Source organism: Trachurus trachurus (assembly GCF_905171665.1).
Source record: "Trachurus trachurus genome assembly, chromosome: 11".
NCBI classification, from domain to species: domain Eukaryota; kingdom Metazoa; phylum Chordata; class Actinopteri; order Carangiformes; family Carangidae; genus Trachurus; species Trachurus trachurus.
The window spans coordinates 26,641,129-26,658,425 of NC_139904.1; the positions used below are offsets into that span (position 1 = coordinate 26,641,129).

Here is a 17,297-nt window from a genome sequence, read left to right on the forward strand (position 1 = left end):
CTGTCTGCTGATGTGTTATCCCTGTGACTCTTTAAGTTGTTGTTGTCACTGCTGGATTGTTTTACAGCTCACTGGAGCCCACCTGCAGCCACGGCAGCTCTGCCTGTGTCAGCAATTTGTCTCCGACTTTAACTGGATCCTTATGAAAGGCATAGGGCTAAGACAACATTTTATTTAGTCCTCTGTCGTGTCAAAGAATAATGTCTGGGAGATCAAATAGTCGAATCAAATTCTCTGATTTGATGCAAGCTGGGTCTGAATATGAAATGAGAGCTGCATAAGCATGTGTGAATCACATTTTGCCTACCTGCAGCTCCATTTAAATAGCTTGTGTTTTCCACCTCCCTGACATTTTTATTGAAATACACTGTACAGACACTGCACAAAATGTGTCTGCATGCTGGCACCTGATTATGTAGGTTTGTGTTTAAGTACCTGTGTGAGCTCCAGACAAGGAGCTAAGGACGCGGGAATGTTGCGTCGCCCCATCATAAACCTCCACAATGTCATTGAGAGCGGTCTGGAAGAAGGCGAACTGGCTGAAGACAACTAGAAAAGACAGATACGGACAGAAAACTGACATGAGACGAAAGTGAAATTAGCTAAAATTAGTGCATGCATCAGAGTCACATTGAAAAATCCATCAAATCCATTAAGTGACACAGAAATCACAGAAAAAAGTACTTTGTAGTTTCTACTTCCAAAAGAATATTATCAACGGCAATTTCAATCAAACTGTCTTCTTTGAAGCGAGGTGGATAATGCCAGGAGTTATGACAACACAACAAAAAACTGATATTACACAGGGAGATCAGCAATCTTGTCTGGGCTTGATGGCTTGTCAGTAGATGACAGGCTTCTGCAATGACAGCCAATCTGTTGTACAACGTGCTGGCTCCACTATGGTGCTTTCATGCTCTCAACCACTCTCTCCACTGCTATTGCCTGAACATATTCAGCCCTGTCACATCTAATCTTTATCAAGTTTACTTTTGGTGAGTATTGTAGGTTATAGAGAAGGATAAAGGAGCGATGGAAGGACCTTCTCCTACGAGTTATACTTGTTCAACATGATTCAGCATCTGTCTCTTACTCATCCTCAGTCGTTTCTGTAACTTGCACGTCCTCTGTACATGCTCTCTATCTGTGTCTATTATGTGACCAGCCAGTGGGTGCAGTGACACCTGGCCTATTCCCTACATTTGAAACAAATATCTCATTATTAGGGTCGGTGCTAGGGCCTAATAAGGAGAATGGAGGCCAGAGCATTTGTGGCTCTGCACGACAAACTATGTTGCCTCGGGCCTCGTTGTCATTTTCCAGGAAAATGCAAATGTGGACTTTAATTATTTCAACTTCCTTCCTCACTTTCACTTCACTGAGCAAAATATGTTGCCGGCATGATCCAAGGAGACGAGGATGAGTGCCCAGCCGTTTTGGAACGGCGCCGTATCTCCGAATGGGCATCGTGACCTCGACATTCAGAAAGACTGGGGTGAAGTGCCCAGAAGCCAAACACATGCCGGACGCTGCTGTTTGGTGTAATTTAACAATGACAGGACATGAGCTGAGAGAGGCACTGTGATGATAACTCATTAAAGTGCCAGAAGAGGGGGTGGGGGGTGGGGGGGTGGGGGTGGTGGAAGGAGAGAAAAATAGCCAAGGAGAGAAACTGAACGACATCATAAATCAGCATGTGAAACACTTTTGATTTTGCATGTCTGAGCTGTGCCACAACCTGCATTGTTGCTTTTTTTTTTTTTTGCTTTCTGAGCAATTTGCTGCGCCCACAGTATCAGATCACATATTGGAAGCAAGCTGTGACCTTTAAGATGGAAATGCCAAAAAAGTAGCAAAACTCCAGGAACTCTGAATCTTCCAGACACCCAATTATTTTTTGGTGTGTGTGCACGCATGTGTATCTCAGACAGACAATATTGTATGCCTAACGTGTAAGACAGTGATTACATTGCTCCGCTAGAGTGATGTGAAAATATGTGTGGGACGGTGATACAGATGGATATCCCAACTATCAATCACTGTGTGATTTTACTGTGAGGAAGAAAATCTGAAAAAATACATTCAGTAAACCTCAGCACTTTAATTGCGAGCTAAAGAAGACGATGTGTGTGGGAGATTTTTCTCACAAACTTTTTCTTTATTCTCCTACACACCTGTCACAGAGAATATTCATGTACGAGGGAAAAAAAAGAAAAAAGAGCCAGGTTCATTTTCAGCAGTGGAAAATGTGCAGAGTTTAGAGAGGCACTTGAGCACAGTTTGAGCCTAATAAGGGCACTTTGTACACTATGGAGTAATTGCATCTCAAAGACTGATGCAGGGTTACTCTCACAGGCACAAACATGCACAATTAAAAATCTGTCAGAATAATACGGCCACACGACAATAACACCGTGCTCTTCCTCGACTTACCGTAATCCTTGGGCACGACCACGGAGTACAGACAGGTTCGTGCGCTGCTGTAGTTGCCAGGGTAACCAGGAGACAAGACAACTCCCTCCAAACCGGAGTACTGTCCACCGCACGGAGCTGGACAGACAAAGAAATGAGGCATGAGGACACAGGGCAAACACAAAAGGAAGGTCTTGAGCCAGTCGTGTACGATTCATCCACCCCACCACACACACACACACAGACACACACACACACACACTTTCCCATCCCCTCTGTTACATCACTTCTAAATTACTTTTCTTGTCTGATTGGGCTTTGGGTGGAAGATGTCCCTGGTGTTTGCCACGGTGAAATTGCAATGTTTTCCAAGTGTCCCTCAGGGTTAGTCTGGATGAGATGAAGCCCCCGATGCTCTGCCTGTGCTTGTGTCTTTGTGCACATGGCAAACCCGTGTATGTGGATGTGCTACTTTATTTGATTGAGCGAAAATGTGCACGTATTCCACTTGACATGTACTGTAACTGTAACTGTAACTGAGAGCCACATTCATGTTTTGGAATGGACTACCTCCTTCGCTAAGATCCATATCTTCCTATTCACAAGCAGCTAAAAATACATCTTAACTTCTCTTGAATTTCCTGCCCTCTCCATATCCCACATCCTTACTCTGTCTTTTTCATGATTTCAATCTATGAATTTTTTGTACCGTATTTCCATTGTCTCTATTTGTTTCTGATCACTTTGTTCTCTATCTCTTCATTTTTGCTTTGTTTATTTGTTAGCCATAGAAATTTGTTTTGTTGTAATTTGTGACAGGGGTGGAACTTATGTACAAGCCAATCAGCTTCGTTCCCTCCTTGCACCATCAAATATAAATGTGTGCTAAATAAATAAACCTAACCTAACCTAAAGTAACGTGGGGGTGGTGTCTTTCCCTAGCTTTTTCCACAGTGCGTGTTTATTGGTGTCGTGGGAATGTCCTGGAGCAGGCAAGATGACACAGGTTTTGCAGTGAGTGTGAGGATCAGATATGCAAAGTGCGTAGCTGCTGCCTTCAAATTGCAGATTAAATTAAAGCTACGCCCTCGCGTTTATTAACATCAGCAAAACCCACACGATTCTGCACATATACCTGTAGGACACAGATCTGCGCTAACAAAACCACATCATTGCACATGTGTGTTTACACGTGATAAATCTATAAGCACTGATGGTGGTTTGTGTTCCTAACAACCGTCTCCAGATGTCAGTGTTTACCAATGCAGATGGGTTTGGGTTTGTTCCAGCTCGGCTTCCCGTCTCCCCCCATGATGCAAGTGAGGGTTGGGTCTCCCTCTAGTGTGTAGCCACTGTCGCAGTGGTAGGTGACAGTGGAGCCCAGCTTGAGGTCGGTGCCCACCCGTGTCCCGTTGCGCACCAGGCCCGGCTCGAAGCAAGACTCCCTGGGGTTCTCTGTGTAGAGAGGTAACACGGTGGAAAATCAGTGACAGAAGGAAGCGCACGTTAGTATTCAATAAAAGGGATTTTGCATCAAGCTGCAGTGTTGATGCTGGAATAGAAATTGTTTTTCTGCCTTAGGTTCATGATAATCTCTGATCTCTTCCTTCCTGCGCTCGTTCCTTTTTTCCCTGTAACTCTGCGCTTTCCTCTCTCAGTAAATATATCTCACTGACTGCCACTTTTCTCTCTAATCCTTGACGGTGCCCTCTCATCTGTGGCTGCTGGAGGTATGTATGGCTGTGGAGACAGACAGGCAGCTGATTGAGAGTGGCATTGCTCTGGCCCAAGGTCTGCTGACAGCACACAACCGCTCCTCACACAACACTCTGCTGTGCAGTCAACTAGAGAAGACAATGCACATACGCAAGCTTTCTTGCTCTCTCTCCTCGTACACACACACACACACACACTGTATCTAACCACATATCAATCACCACTCCTGAGGTCGTAAGAAAGATGTCTCGCTCAATCTACCATCACATTGTTCTTAGATGGAAAATGTGCATGTGAGAGGAGGCCTGTCAATTTGGCACACTTCACACCCTTACAGCTAAAATAAACATAGGAGAAATGCCCAAGGCAATTTAGTTCAATCTTAAACGCAGACCACTCAGGTCTCACAGCAAACTTCAATATCTGATGATTGAGCACACACACAGAGACACACAAATACAGAAAAGAAGATGAGTCAAATTTTTCTCTTTTGTCAGTAAAACGTCAACTCACAATTCACCGTCCTTCTTCTCGGGGAACAGAAATTGAATGAGATAAATGTTCTAAAAGCTGTGGCTGGATGTGGCAAGTGAAAATAGTGAAGGGGAAAGTTCACACAGTATAAAATACTGCATAGATGTTATCACGCTCCATTGAAACTCCACAGAATAAAGTTGTCAAACGATGATATGTGTCTGGAATGTAAAACTGAAATAAAAACTGCACTTTATATAGGAATGTACGTAGTTTAGTCAGACATCTTCTATACACTATTGGTTTGGTCCAGAGACATACCATACTTAAGTGTGCACTTCTTTATTATTGTGGGTATAACACACACACACACACACACATATATATATAGTATTGTATGTTGGAGATATATTCTATATAGATTAAGTGGTGATCAGGAGGAGTGAGTGTCTCCTATTGATCGGTTCTGGGCTAATAAAGTTCACATTTTTAAAGCATTCATTTGTAAAGGTCAGTAATGTCATTGAGATTCTTTCTTGTGTCAGGTGTATTTACAGGAGTTATAATATTATAGTGTGTCCTGGGAATACTTTTCTGTTTGTATTTTTCCTGTCTAAGTTTACTGGAGAAGAACAACAACAACATATTGGAGGTGATTTCTTACACGTTTTCTCCGTTACACCATCTGCTCATTTACAGAAGAGTTCAAGTCGCACCATGAATGTGAATGGCCCCCAACAGGAGGAGTGCCAGAAGTTTTTTCGTTTGAAATGAGCAAATGCCCTTTGTGCTGAAAAAACGAAAAACACACATAATTCCTGCATCATCCTCTGTATCTACTGTGATTATAACAAGGTCTATGCTGCATTAAAGTTCTAATCATTTATTCATGATATAATCTTCATGAGGCATCTAAGAAGCTGAGAGCTGGAGATCTGCTGACCAGACAGGACGGTGCCCTTCATGGTTGAGCAGAACGCTGAGGCCAGCCATGTGGCCAGTCTGTCTGTCACCCAGGACACCTGTTCCAGACAGGTTGAGCCCTTTCATGGGCTGATTTAGACCTAAACCTTCCCTCGCTGCCTCTACCATGAAAGTGGCGCACCTGGCAGGCGACAGTGGAAGGCGTGACAGATGCACCGGGCATTAGGTGTGGACCGGCCCCGGACACGGACACAAGCTAGCGGTGAGGAGGTCGACTGCAACATTGAGGATGGACGATTGAGTGCGCCTTGCCCTGGGACGTTTTGTGGGTGTGAGAGAAAATGGACGAGCTGCATCATCTGTTTTGGAAAATACTCAAAGGGGTTTCTGTGATGTGATGTGAAGTGAAAATGAACCCGGGCATTTGTGAAGTTATTGGATTTGACAGATGTGAGTCTGGAGGAGCCTGTGTATGTGTTTTGCCTATGCTGATCTACCCATGTCCGTGTCTATCTGTGTTCAAATATGGCTCAGGTTCATGGAAAGTTTCTACCCACATGTTGCCCAATCAGACATCGGCCAGACACAAGCAAAATAGAAAAACTTGACAATTACTCGATAAAGGGGCTAAAAAGCACCTCAGGCTGATTTTGTAATGCAATTTTCAGCGGAGAGCCGACCAAATACTGGCTGGGCCAACTCGTCAACTCGCTGCTTCCTCACCAAACAGACCCAAACCTGCAGCCAAACATGCCTTTGTGCCATGTTGTTTGTCTGAAACCGAGGAGGTAATTTATGTATTATTTGGTTATGGTTCATTAGTGTGGAGAATTGGAAGTGGGGAGAGGGAGTTTTTCAGAGCCACACACTGGGTCCATCTGCTCCACCAGATTGGCCATACAATATCACACACTGTATTAACACACACTGCAGTGCTGGGAGTGAGTTAAGGGGCAGGCTCTGTAACGATGTCTCATCAAAAGACTGTGTTTTACCCCATTTTCCGTACAGTTTGCGAATGAGTCACAGCGCTGCGTCGCAAAAAACATTCCAAGATCAGTTGAGTGGCTTGTATAGTTCAAATCCCATCTGGACGCCAGCCAAGAAACGGAGAGCTCATGGTCGATGTGGAATTGGTTAAATGTCTGATACCTTAAACAGCTCTAATTGAAGCTGAGATTTAAAAAGATTTAACACTGTTCTCTCAAGCAAAGCCCTTAACGAAGATGCCCTGTCTAATTTAGACCTTGTTCAGCGTCTGTATATTTGTTAAGAAAAGGGTTCAGCACACAGCCACTGAGGCGCTCCCCTGACAGTTTGAAACACAAACGCTGGAAACACTGATGTCTTGTGTTATGCTTAAAACAGCTGGCCCTCTGTCAGGGATGTCTGTGATTATTCTGTATCTTGTGTGGACTACAGAGTAGCTTGAGTGAGAAAATAAAAAAAATGTGGGTCCCCCAAAACAACACGCTGCGGTCAGCTAAGCTTAGACGTGAGACAACAAAACGTTGTTTGCTCTAATTTATGAGAAGCCTTTTGTGCAGCTGCAGCACACTTATCAAAAGGAGCTTCAGCACACATGCTGTCGGCTTTTCATTTTCATAATTCTTTGTGTAAGTCGGCAACTAGAGGAGGTACGGATCAATAATGACGCCCTAGCAGACCATGGCACAAATGGGAGGGTGGTGATCAGCACGCTGCAGCACAGACACCCCATTCTTTCTCTGAAGCAATTTTCACACCACTAATCTCACTCGTTTTGGACTAGACACAAGACGAAGTTAAAAGGAAACAATCTGCAAGGTCGATAAGCAGCAGAGGGTAAATCCATTTTCACTGTGCCAGAAGAAGAATTTTTAAACACAAATTGTTCAGGGGATAAAACCTCAAACTATTTAAAATTCACCCTTTTCTTCAGAATCCTAAAACACCGGAGATGAAAAATAGATTATAAAAAAATACACATTACACATATACCGGTACTGTAAAATCCAAATTTTCTGCTATCTTAATTGATTTGTTTCTTTTGTCCAGTTAAAGAAACATGTCATTACAATCAAAAGTAACCCACCTGTGTACTGCAGCACGAATCCGTTGCTGCTTAGGGAAGCATCACTGCGGAAAGCCAAGAACAGTGTGTTGGAACTGCTCTCTATACGGTCTGGGACGTCTGTGCCATAGAAACTACCCAGCAAAGGGCTGAGGGAGTCCGGCCCATCGTAGATGTGTAGGAAATCATAACTGGGCTCCAAGCTGAACCTGGTAATAAAAGTTCACAGGACAGAACATTAGAATACGTATTTGCATCTTAGATGAGCTGTAAGCAGGGGAACAACTTTGCATGTTTTCTTTGTGCTTTGTTGCGAAAACACAGATATAGAAGAGAATAAATGTGATATAAAGATAGCAGACTTGAGTGTGGTATGTGTTGTAGCTTTTAGAATATTGAAGCTTACTGGTTGAAGCTCAGGGCGATGACATAGTCCTGTGTGACAGTAACTGTCCAGTCACACTCCCTCCCATGGGGGTAAGGCTCAGGATAGTCTGGAGACAGGATCAGCCCACTGGGGCCTGTCAGGTTACCGCCACACGGAGCTACGAAAAGAGAGCAGCTGATTATTATTCACAGTCGTAACTCCAGCACTACACAACAGTGGAATTTTGAAAGCTATTGAATACTAATCTAAATAGCTGTTGGACCACAACAACAATCATTTTAAGTCAATAATCTAATTTCCAGGTTAAATAGTCTTTATTTATGCTTGGGAGAATTTATTTTGCCTGCTTTTATCGTTATTTTGTTCAAATTCAAATGCGGCAAATTCTGTGAGGCTACATCTCAAATGAGCTCATTAACTGCCAATTGTTAAAACTTAACAATGGTAACAATGAACAGCGAACAAGCAGCATGAATTGAATGGCTACGTAGTTTCTGAAGCTTTTTAAAGCAGAAGCAGGTCCTGCTGTATCCTGCTTTGTATCCTGCGGTACGTGCTGGATGGCTTCCCCACAGGAAGCTGTAGTAGCAGTGACAGATGCTTAATTGAGACGTAGCTAATGCCCACAGACACTGGCTTACCGCGCTCTCACCTGAAAAGTGTCAGAGAACTGTCCCACCTCTCACCCAAAAAAAATTATCAAACTAATTAAGCTAAGCACTAATTAAACAAGGCAGCTAATTACAAGGTCTTAATTACCACTGTTAATTACTGCACATTGTTTTGAAGAGTACAAAGTGTGATCATATATTTAAAAAATAAAAAAAGTAGACTGTAAAGAGTAGAGGTCTGACAGAGAGGTCGGTGTTGTTATTGAGGAAGAGGATAATCAGATCTCTGTGTCTGCTGCAGTGACTTCAGGAAATGTCTGGGGAACATGCCAATCGGGTTTGCCAATTGAGATTCACTTAAGGAGTCTGTTAAGTAATCACATTAGGAATCTGTGCTGTCTACCTGTTTCACAAAAGTCAGACCAGCAAGAAAGGTTACACCATTCACTGAATTAGAGAGGTTGTGGTCCATGATAAGCTTTATAAGAAAAACATTTACTTACTCTCTACTGTCTTTAGTGATTGTGCAATAAAAAAAAATCTTATTACCAGATTCACTTACAAATACAATTCTAAGGAATATAACGTATTTCCTGCACAGCGCTGCTCTGAAAAATTAGCTCCTGTGTGATGTTTTAAAAATTACAGCTGTCTATTCCTCAAACTTTTGGAAGACCAAAGTGAATTCTGGAAAACTGCATGTACAGTAGCGAGTGTTTTATCACTCGGCAGTAGCAACAGATGTGTGACAACAGTCGGACTAGTTCTGGTGGTAGTCATGTAGCATGTAGCGCTGGCCATAATTGATGATTGCCTGCCGCGTTGATAGAGTACCTGTGCATGTGGGAGGGTCTGGCTGCCAGAAGAAACGCCCGTTAATCTCAGTGCATGTGATCCTGTTGGCCCCCTGCAGGATGTAGCCAGGATCACACTGAAACACCACATGGTCTCCAGGTTCCCTGCTGTCCCCGCCTCGGGTACCATTAGTAGGCATGCCTGGGTCATTGCAGGAGGTTGCCGTGGAGACTAAACGAGTGAGGTAAAATCCAATCAGTGAATTGACATGAAAATGATGCCCCGTTACGGGATGATAAAAGGATGTTATTATCAGAGTTCCCAGTTGAACCTTGTCTGTCCTCTACACCCAGCTGCCACCCAGCCATCAAACCCCATCTTCTAACATTTCTTTCACCTCCTCACATCAGGCTCCCTCCTCACCAGAGAACTGCAGAGCAAAGCCTTGCTTGCTGGTGAAGAAGTCTGTGGTGAACTGCAGGCTGACGGTGTTGAAGGTGCTGTGCGCGTCCTGGGGCACCACCGAACCGCTGAGCTCCCTCAGCAGGACCCCTCCATCCTGGGGCCCGTCCCAGATCCGCAGCACGTCGTGGACCTCCTCCGTGTGGAAAACCAGGAAATGTAGACTGTAAAAGACAAGATTAATATTCTTGAGAGGCCCTGACAACTAATCCTGCCTCCGTCTGAATTTAAACTTTAACCCGTTCTTATGATTCAGTCTTACAAAAAAACAACCTCAAGCAGACAAAAAAACTCTTTATTGTCTAATTAGAAAATTAAACTCTGGCTCTGAATATTGTCACCTTCTATTTGCATTTTATTTCTTTCACACTGCCTCTGGTCTCTTTAAAAGAAGGTAATTTTAGCCCATATCTTTAAGTTTTTCCATTAACAGCTTTACTCAGGAGAAAAATCGGGTCTCCATTATTTTCTGACACATAATGCTGGTAGTATACAGATTAGGGGATTTGGAAAAACCTGTGGCATCTTCCATGTTTTACAATCACAAGGTTCAGTATTTTGTTTGTTTTGCATGGTGGCAACAATTAAATACAATGATGGAATAATAGTAGAAGAAAAAAAGAGAATAAGTCGAGGCTTTTAGCGTTACAAATCACTATTACTAAAATGTAAAAAAAAAAAAGAAGAAAGGATGAGTCAGATCTAAGCAGGAGGAAATAAACGGATTAAATCAAACTACTGCGTATTTAAAAGAATCAATGCACACAAGGTAATAATGTGATTAAAGGAGACAATAGAGGAAAGACAGAAACACAGGGGAGGACAAATATAAAGCAGGGAAACAAATAACATTGAAAGTAAATCACAGACGCCAGATCCAGAGCATTCAACGGATGTTCCACTGTGTCAGTCAAGCAGATATGTCTGCCATGGCATTTAATAGTTTCAGTCTAGACATCAGAAAGATGATGCTGTCAAAACATCTACCCTTCACTTTCTGCTTAGACAGCTGTCAGCCAGCTGGTGGTCCACTGGATTTGGAAGGCACTGCAGTTGTGTATGTGTGTGTCTAAGCGTGCTAGCTTAAATTCAAGTGGCTCCTCAATGCCATATTCTCCGGAGTTCTGGGTGAGAGCATGTGTTACAGTACATTTTGGATGGGCTCTTTCAAGACAAACTGTATTTTCAGTCTTATCCTGTGGCAGAGTTTTTCATAAAATTAGTAATAAAAACACATCAGCTCATTTAATTTATACTTTCTTCTGTTTCAAGCCTTTGACATCCCTTTCAATAAAAATGACATAGTAGAAAGCATTGAGATGAAGCTGTGCTAAAATGAACTATACTCACATACTTCACATACTAAGTAACAATTTATCCCAATAATACTTTTCTACAGCAAAGAAAACACTGTTGCTAATGTTTCTTCAAATGCCAAGATGATGAAACTTCTTACATGTATTTCCCACTGAGAAATGAACACAAAAAAATACAAAAAAGCACATATTATTATTGCTGCTCTGTGATCTGAACAACCGTTTGAATATTTCAGTGTGCTAATACGAGAAACTATTATAGAAACAATTTAATTATGAACAACTGACAACTGTTTTCCCCCAAAGCAATTTCCTGACACTCTCGCCCATGTTTCAATCATTTGAGTTTTGAAGTTGCGTTCTTGCAATGAAATCCTCATGCAGTACTTAAGCTAATTTTTTTTTTTTGAAGAGAGAAGTCTGTAAATCTCTGTTGATTCTATTATTTTGTCCACAAGCTTAAGCTTAGCTTATTATAAATCTGTCCAGTAGTCGTTTTCACAAAATGCCATTTCAAATTCAATGAGATGAATGGAAATCACTTTCCCAGTCAACGTGGTACTTTATGTGCTTTTAGTATCCTCATCCTTTTTCACACACGTACGCGCACACAGCCTTCAGCTACAGATGATGCAGAGGAGAAACAGAAACCCACTGATATGTCGGGTTTAGCAACAAGTTCCTACCGTTTCTGCATAATTGGTGTCAGACTCCGATTCCCATACTGTCTGATGTGTGAGCAGGAGCCAGGGGCTACTCAACACTGTGCTCTGTGTGTGGATACTGTACGTAACCTACTTGACAAGTCCTGTCGCATCGTTTGTAAAATACATGTGGGAAAACAAACAGAGGCAGACAGGCGCACCAGTACATTTTCACGCAAATATACACTGATAGGTATATTTAGAGGATACAAGGCTGCATTACGCACTTGAACATAAGCATCCGTGCCCGGGAAAAGACTCATGCATACATACAGGGCACACATTAACCTCCTTATCTCTCCAAAGCAGCACATCACATGTTTCCAACTTTGATCATCTAAGAAGTAGCATAAATACTAATCCCATTCACTGTAATCATCCCCCTGCTCACAGTCAGGTCTGCTGCTAATATTCACTGCAATATTCAAAATACCCTGTGATATACGGTCGTCATTTAAAACTTAATGAAACAGAAAACACACAGCAAATCATTTCTTATACATATAAGCTGTTGGAAGAGATAAATCTGTTTACTTCTCCTGAGCACCCTGTGGCTCCCAGACATCCCGCTGTGATTGGCTGACAAACTTGTAGAGATTCAAACCCCAATGTTTACAGTGTATTAAGAGTTAGGGAAGACATTCATTCTTTTGTTTAGAGTGCCAGAAGCGTTAAGATGGGAAAGTGTGTCAAACCACACCACTGCTTTGAATCCAAAAATTAACATTCTTTCCCAGCTACTGTTGTGATCACTTGAAAATTGACCCTGAAATGCGCCACTATTGAGACAGCGTTTCTTCTTGGCAGCTCCTAAGCACAAGGCGCCAAAGTCTTCGCAGTAGCCCCATCCATTGTTTTTTATCTCTACCAGTCATCTGTTAAAGGGGTTAGCTACAAGTTTAATTCCTCCCGGCCAGTAGGTGCCGCACTCACACTCGCTCCAACCTTCAATTGTACTGCTGGCCAGGTACGCCGGGAGTAGCTTAAGCTAACGCTAACTGTATTTAACGAGCAGCAGCTCCAGACTGAAAACACAACTCACCCACAGAAGAACCCGACAAACCTGTAGCATTAGCGTTAGCATTAGCACAAGCACAATATCATTTCTCCACAGAGCTATCACGATCTGGCACCCTGAGCTCCACCTCACGTGACATCAACGTACTAATGCTGTTGGCACAGGGATAATTTCTAACGTAACCCAGATGTAAATATTTATATATTTTGGACCCGTCAAAATTTATAAAACAATTAGGCTATTTCTATACTATAAATTGTTTTTTTCAGTAAAATTAATACTTCTGCACCCCTCTAGACGTTTTGTGGATGTATTATTTTTGAAAAATGAATTGTTTTGATGAATAAGTTGTAGCCATAACCTTTAAAATTAATCTGCAAACATGCATCAAGCATGAATTAAATATCTTTTCTGCAAAACTGAGGTCAACCTTTCACATATTCCAAACCCCCCCCCCCACCCCCCCCCCCAAAAGAAAAACAACAAAAATGTGAAATGTATCTACATTATGTATGTGTGCAAATGTGACGGTGAACCGTGGTAGAAAAATTCACTGGTGGCGACCTACTAATTTTCCACTCCCTTCCTGCGTAGCTCCTGCTCTTCCAGCAAGCAAAGGTGATGTTCAAAGGCCTCCATCCCTGTCATGTAAGTGCCGCAGGCAGTCAGATGCTTGTTATGCAAATGCTGTTATGAAACCCTCAGGTACTATGATCCTTTCACCTACGCTCCACCTCCCCATACTCTAGGCAGGAGACACTGAGGTGTCTCACCGAGTTTGCCAGCATGAATAAAACAAAAAACGAGCACCTTTTTCTAATATGTGTACATATGTGTGTCTGCCTCCTTGCATAGAATATTAATGTGTGCATGTGTATGTGTGGAGGCAGCATGAAGATGAGTGAGCGTAAAAAAGACAGTTCTGGGGATTTGCATGAGCAATGCCCGAAGCGGAGCACCAGTCACGTGTTGGATCCATGCTGATGTTCTGACAGGTCTCATGTTCTAATGCAGCTTTCCTGACTGCCAGACACCGGATGGCATTGGTGTTTTATCTCGAGATTTATATGTTTAGAAGAAAGATGGAAAGGTGGGTGGAAAGGAAGAAGTACAGGAGGGAGGTGAGGGAGGTACAAAAACAAGCCCCGTGTTAATCATGGCTTGGTTGCTGGAAGAAGAGGATGATGGCAGGAGGATAAGAGGTTGATGGAGAGCAGAGGAAGCTCTGGAGCATGGAGGGATTTGTGCTGAGCGGTCAGATGGATAGGATGGACGTGGGCTGCATGTTAGGATAATTGGTTCCTTTTGTACAAGATCTAAATAGCCTATCTCTCCTTGTCACTTTCAGAGAGTGAAGGCTGGGGGTGGGGGAGTGGGACGAGGAGATAGTGAAAAAGAGACAAAGGTTAAAAGAGAAGGTAGTTAGAAAATATGTTGATTCTGGCACGTAAAAACCCTGCTGCTGCTCAGAGGGCTTAGTGAAACACATGTAGGGGATATACACTACGATATCTTTCCTTATGTGAGTGTGCTCTGTGATACTGACCCCTACAAGTTGCGTGGTAGGGAGAGAAGTGTGTGTGTGTGTGTTTAAAAGTTCACACTTATTTAATATGAACAAAATGCTTCACAGCTTGTCATCCTGAGCTGTTCATTTCAGAGGGGCCTAAGAAGAGAAGTGTTAGCCTCCAGTGTGGGGAGTCCATTTAGAGACAACTTCTGCACTTATCACAAATGCTAGAGGGGTGTGGTGGAAGCGAGTGTGTGTTGGAAGAGGGGACATAAGGGATGAATAAATAAAACAACAGGTTGGGAGAGAATGTGCAAGCATGTCCCACTGAGGAAAAACAGAAAGTTTGGCCTCAACTCGACAATTCGTGGAATCAGAGAAAACCATGTTTTGAAGATTACAGCTGAGGGCTCCTTCTTTACACTTGTCCCCCCCTCTTAATGAGATAAAATAGTTCAACAGAGTGTCAGAGGAATTGCTGTGAGATGGTGGAGAGAGGGATGGAAGAGATTTCTCAGGTCTCTTTTGATTCTGCCTTAACCATTTTGTATTCATATGAGAGGAATAAAGAGAGGAATGGAGAGTGCTGAGACTCCCTGATATGAATACAAAACAGAGGAGCTGCAATCATGAGTCCTGTGGGGAGTCGTCAGAGTAGGTGTATGTGTGCATGAAGATGATAAATAAGTATATATGTGGGGGTGTGAATAGATGTGTGTGTGTGTGGTGTGAGGAAATAAGGAAGAAGAAAAATGTAGAGCAAACATGCGCTCGCAGCTGCCTCCTCTCTCGCAACTAATTGAGATTGTATATGTAAAGCCAATGTTACGCTGAGAGCCGACCTCATCGATACGGTGTGGGGATGTGGCCTCCGTGGGACAGTCCCAGTGGGACCGTTCATCAAGCCTGAGACACTTCAACACCAGGAGCTTTAAAAGACACGAAGCACATGAAGACAGTAGGACCGACTCGTGGTGGTTCTCGTGACGCCTGAAGCGAGTTGCGGTCACAGCAATCTCTCTCTCTCTTTTTTTTTTTTGGGGCCGGTTCAAGCTCAAGTGTGAGGCGCATGATGTAATATCATGTCAGCAGTGTTATCATACAGATAAAAGACAGTTCACAATTATTTTCAGGCAGGAAGAGGTGTGGAATTGGGAAATGAATCAGAGAGATAAAAGCAGAGGTTAAAGAACGCACACACACACACACACATACAAACCTTTCACTTATGATGACCACCCATTTATCAAATTCATTCCTTATCCCTCAACACAGTCTCAAATCTTTGCCTGACCTGAACCTAAATCTTATTAAAAACACCCAACTCTTTATTCTTAAAATAGAACCTAAAAAAAGAGACAAGCCAATATAACTTCACTCTATAAAAAGAAACACTCTCTTTCTCTCTCTCTCTCAGACGCACACACAAACACACACATACAATATCTATATGAAACCATGTTTTGGGCTGTGCATACCTAGTGAAATATTTATGTATATTCATTTGAGAGGGCACAGTTTCTGTGACAGAGCATGACAAATGCTCTAAGTGGTCACACACTGCATTGGAGGGAGAAGAGGAGTATGTGGCTCCTTGAAGGAAAAATCCATGTATCCATCTTGTACATCACTTTAAAGAAGGATTTAAGAGCAGAGACTTTGTCACATTTGAAAAATTCTCTCCTCAGGCTCAACTGTGCAGACAATACTAATGATCTTATCTGAAGACAAATTCTAACTATGTGAGAAAAAAAAATTGCCAAGATGCAATTATGAGATCCATTGTGATTCACTTGGGATTTGAAGATATTCTGCTGGTCACATATTAAAAGACAGGTTTTGGTGGTTGTAACTTCATTGTCCAAGTGCACTGGATGAACAGTGTGTTTGGATCACCAGTGGATTGTCCCATTAAAATGAGCTTTATCAATAGAAAGTGCTGTGGTTGTACTGTATATACTGTAATCATTTCTGAGAGGCAACTACATTTTGCATGGAAAGCTGTTACAGAGAGGCACACACACAGTTGAGGTGAGTAAGTGACTGAGCTGAGGCTGTGTGAGTCAAATGCAGTGATTTCATTTATTTTAGTGTGACAGTGAAGAAACATTTAAATTTACATCCCGCTCTGTAAGCGGTGTGGGTCTCTGACTGCAGCAGGGACTCTGCTCCATGACACTACTGGGAGACTGACCGTCTGCTCTTTGAAAACAGCAGCGAGCCTTGCTTTCATGTCGGAGTCTCCAAACACCAGAAAAGTCTCTAACAACATCAGAAAAAGTCCCTAGATTTGTCTCTAGTCTCTGTGAATGCTGATCCGTCCTGCTCTCAGTCAGAGTTAGAGAGAGACAGACTATACAATAATACAAAAGTTAGACAGTTAAAATACACTGAAGGTTGAAAACTTATGGTTCTCTCAGTTGTTGGCAGGCTTCCAAAGGCTTGGGCAATGTGCTGCCCGTGCTCTCCAGCATCTTTAACAACACAATTGTAACAACTGCCTGTGAATGCGCTTATCTGAAAATCAGGGCGAAAAAAAAGATCGGTGAACACACCCATGAATCGGCTGATGCCAATACCAGTAAAAAAAACACAAATATCGGCCCATTATATCAACCGGCCGATGTATCGGTCGACCCGTAGAGGCAACTACACTCACCAAAGGGATAATTAGGAGCGCCACAATACTAAAGGGTAAGACCTCCCTTAGCTTTAAAGCCTCAGCACTTCATAGTATTGATCCAGTGAAATTATGCTCCATGTTGACATTTCTGAAAATTTGTCAGCTGCACACGTCCCATTGACATCCCAAATGTGTTCAACTGGCGTCTGAACCCATTGTCATGTTCATGAAACCAGTTTGAGATGACTTTTTTTTTAGGACATTGTGCATTTTCATGCTGGAAATAGCCAT

General features: G+C 42.6%; 1 protein-coding gene across 1 annotated transcript in view; it reads right to left on the reverse strand.

Annotated features, from left to right (window-relative positions):
* The window catches only part of csmd2 (CUB and Sushi multiple domains 2), a gene marked incomplete at both ends in the record, with an annotated part of 242,791 nt that overhangs the window by 62,025 nt on the left and 163,469 nt on the right, over window positions 1-17,297 (reverse strand). The window contains 7 exons of the mRNA XM_083982762.1: window positions 436-549; window positions 2,434-2,550; window positions 3,673-3,867; window positions 7,601-7,788; window positions 7,986-8,124; window positions 9,413-9,604; window positions 9,797-9,999. Coding sequence (XP_083838888.1) covers window positions 436-549; window positions 2,434-2,550; window positions 3,673-3,867; window positions 7,601-7,788; window positions 7,986-8,124; window positions 9,413-9,604; window positions 9,797-9,999 — 1,148 coding nt within the window. The remainder of the gene's footprint in view (window positions 1-435; window positions 550-2,433; window positions 2,551-3,672; window positions 3,868-7,600; window positions 7,789-7,985; window positions 8,125-9,412; window positions 9,605-9,796; window positions 10,000-17,297) is intronic.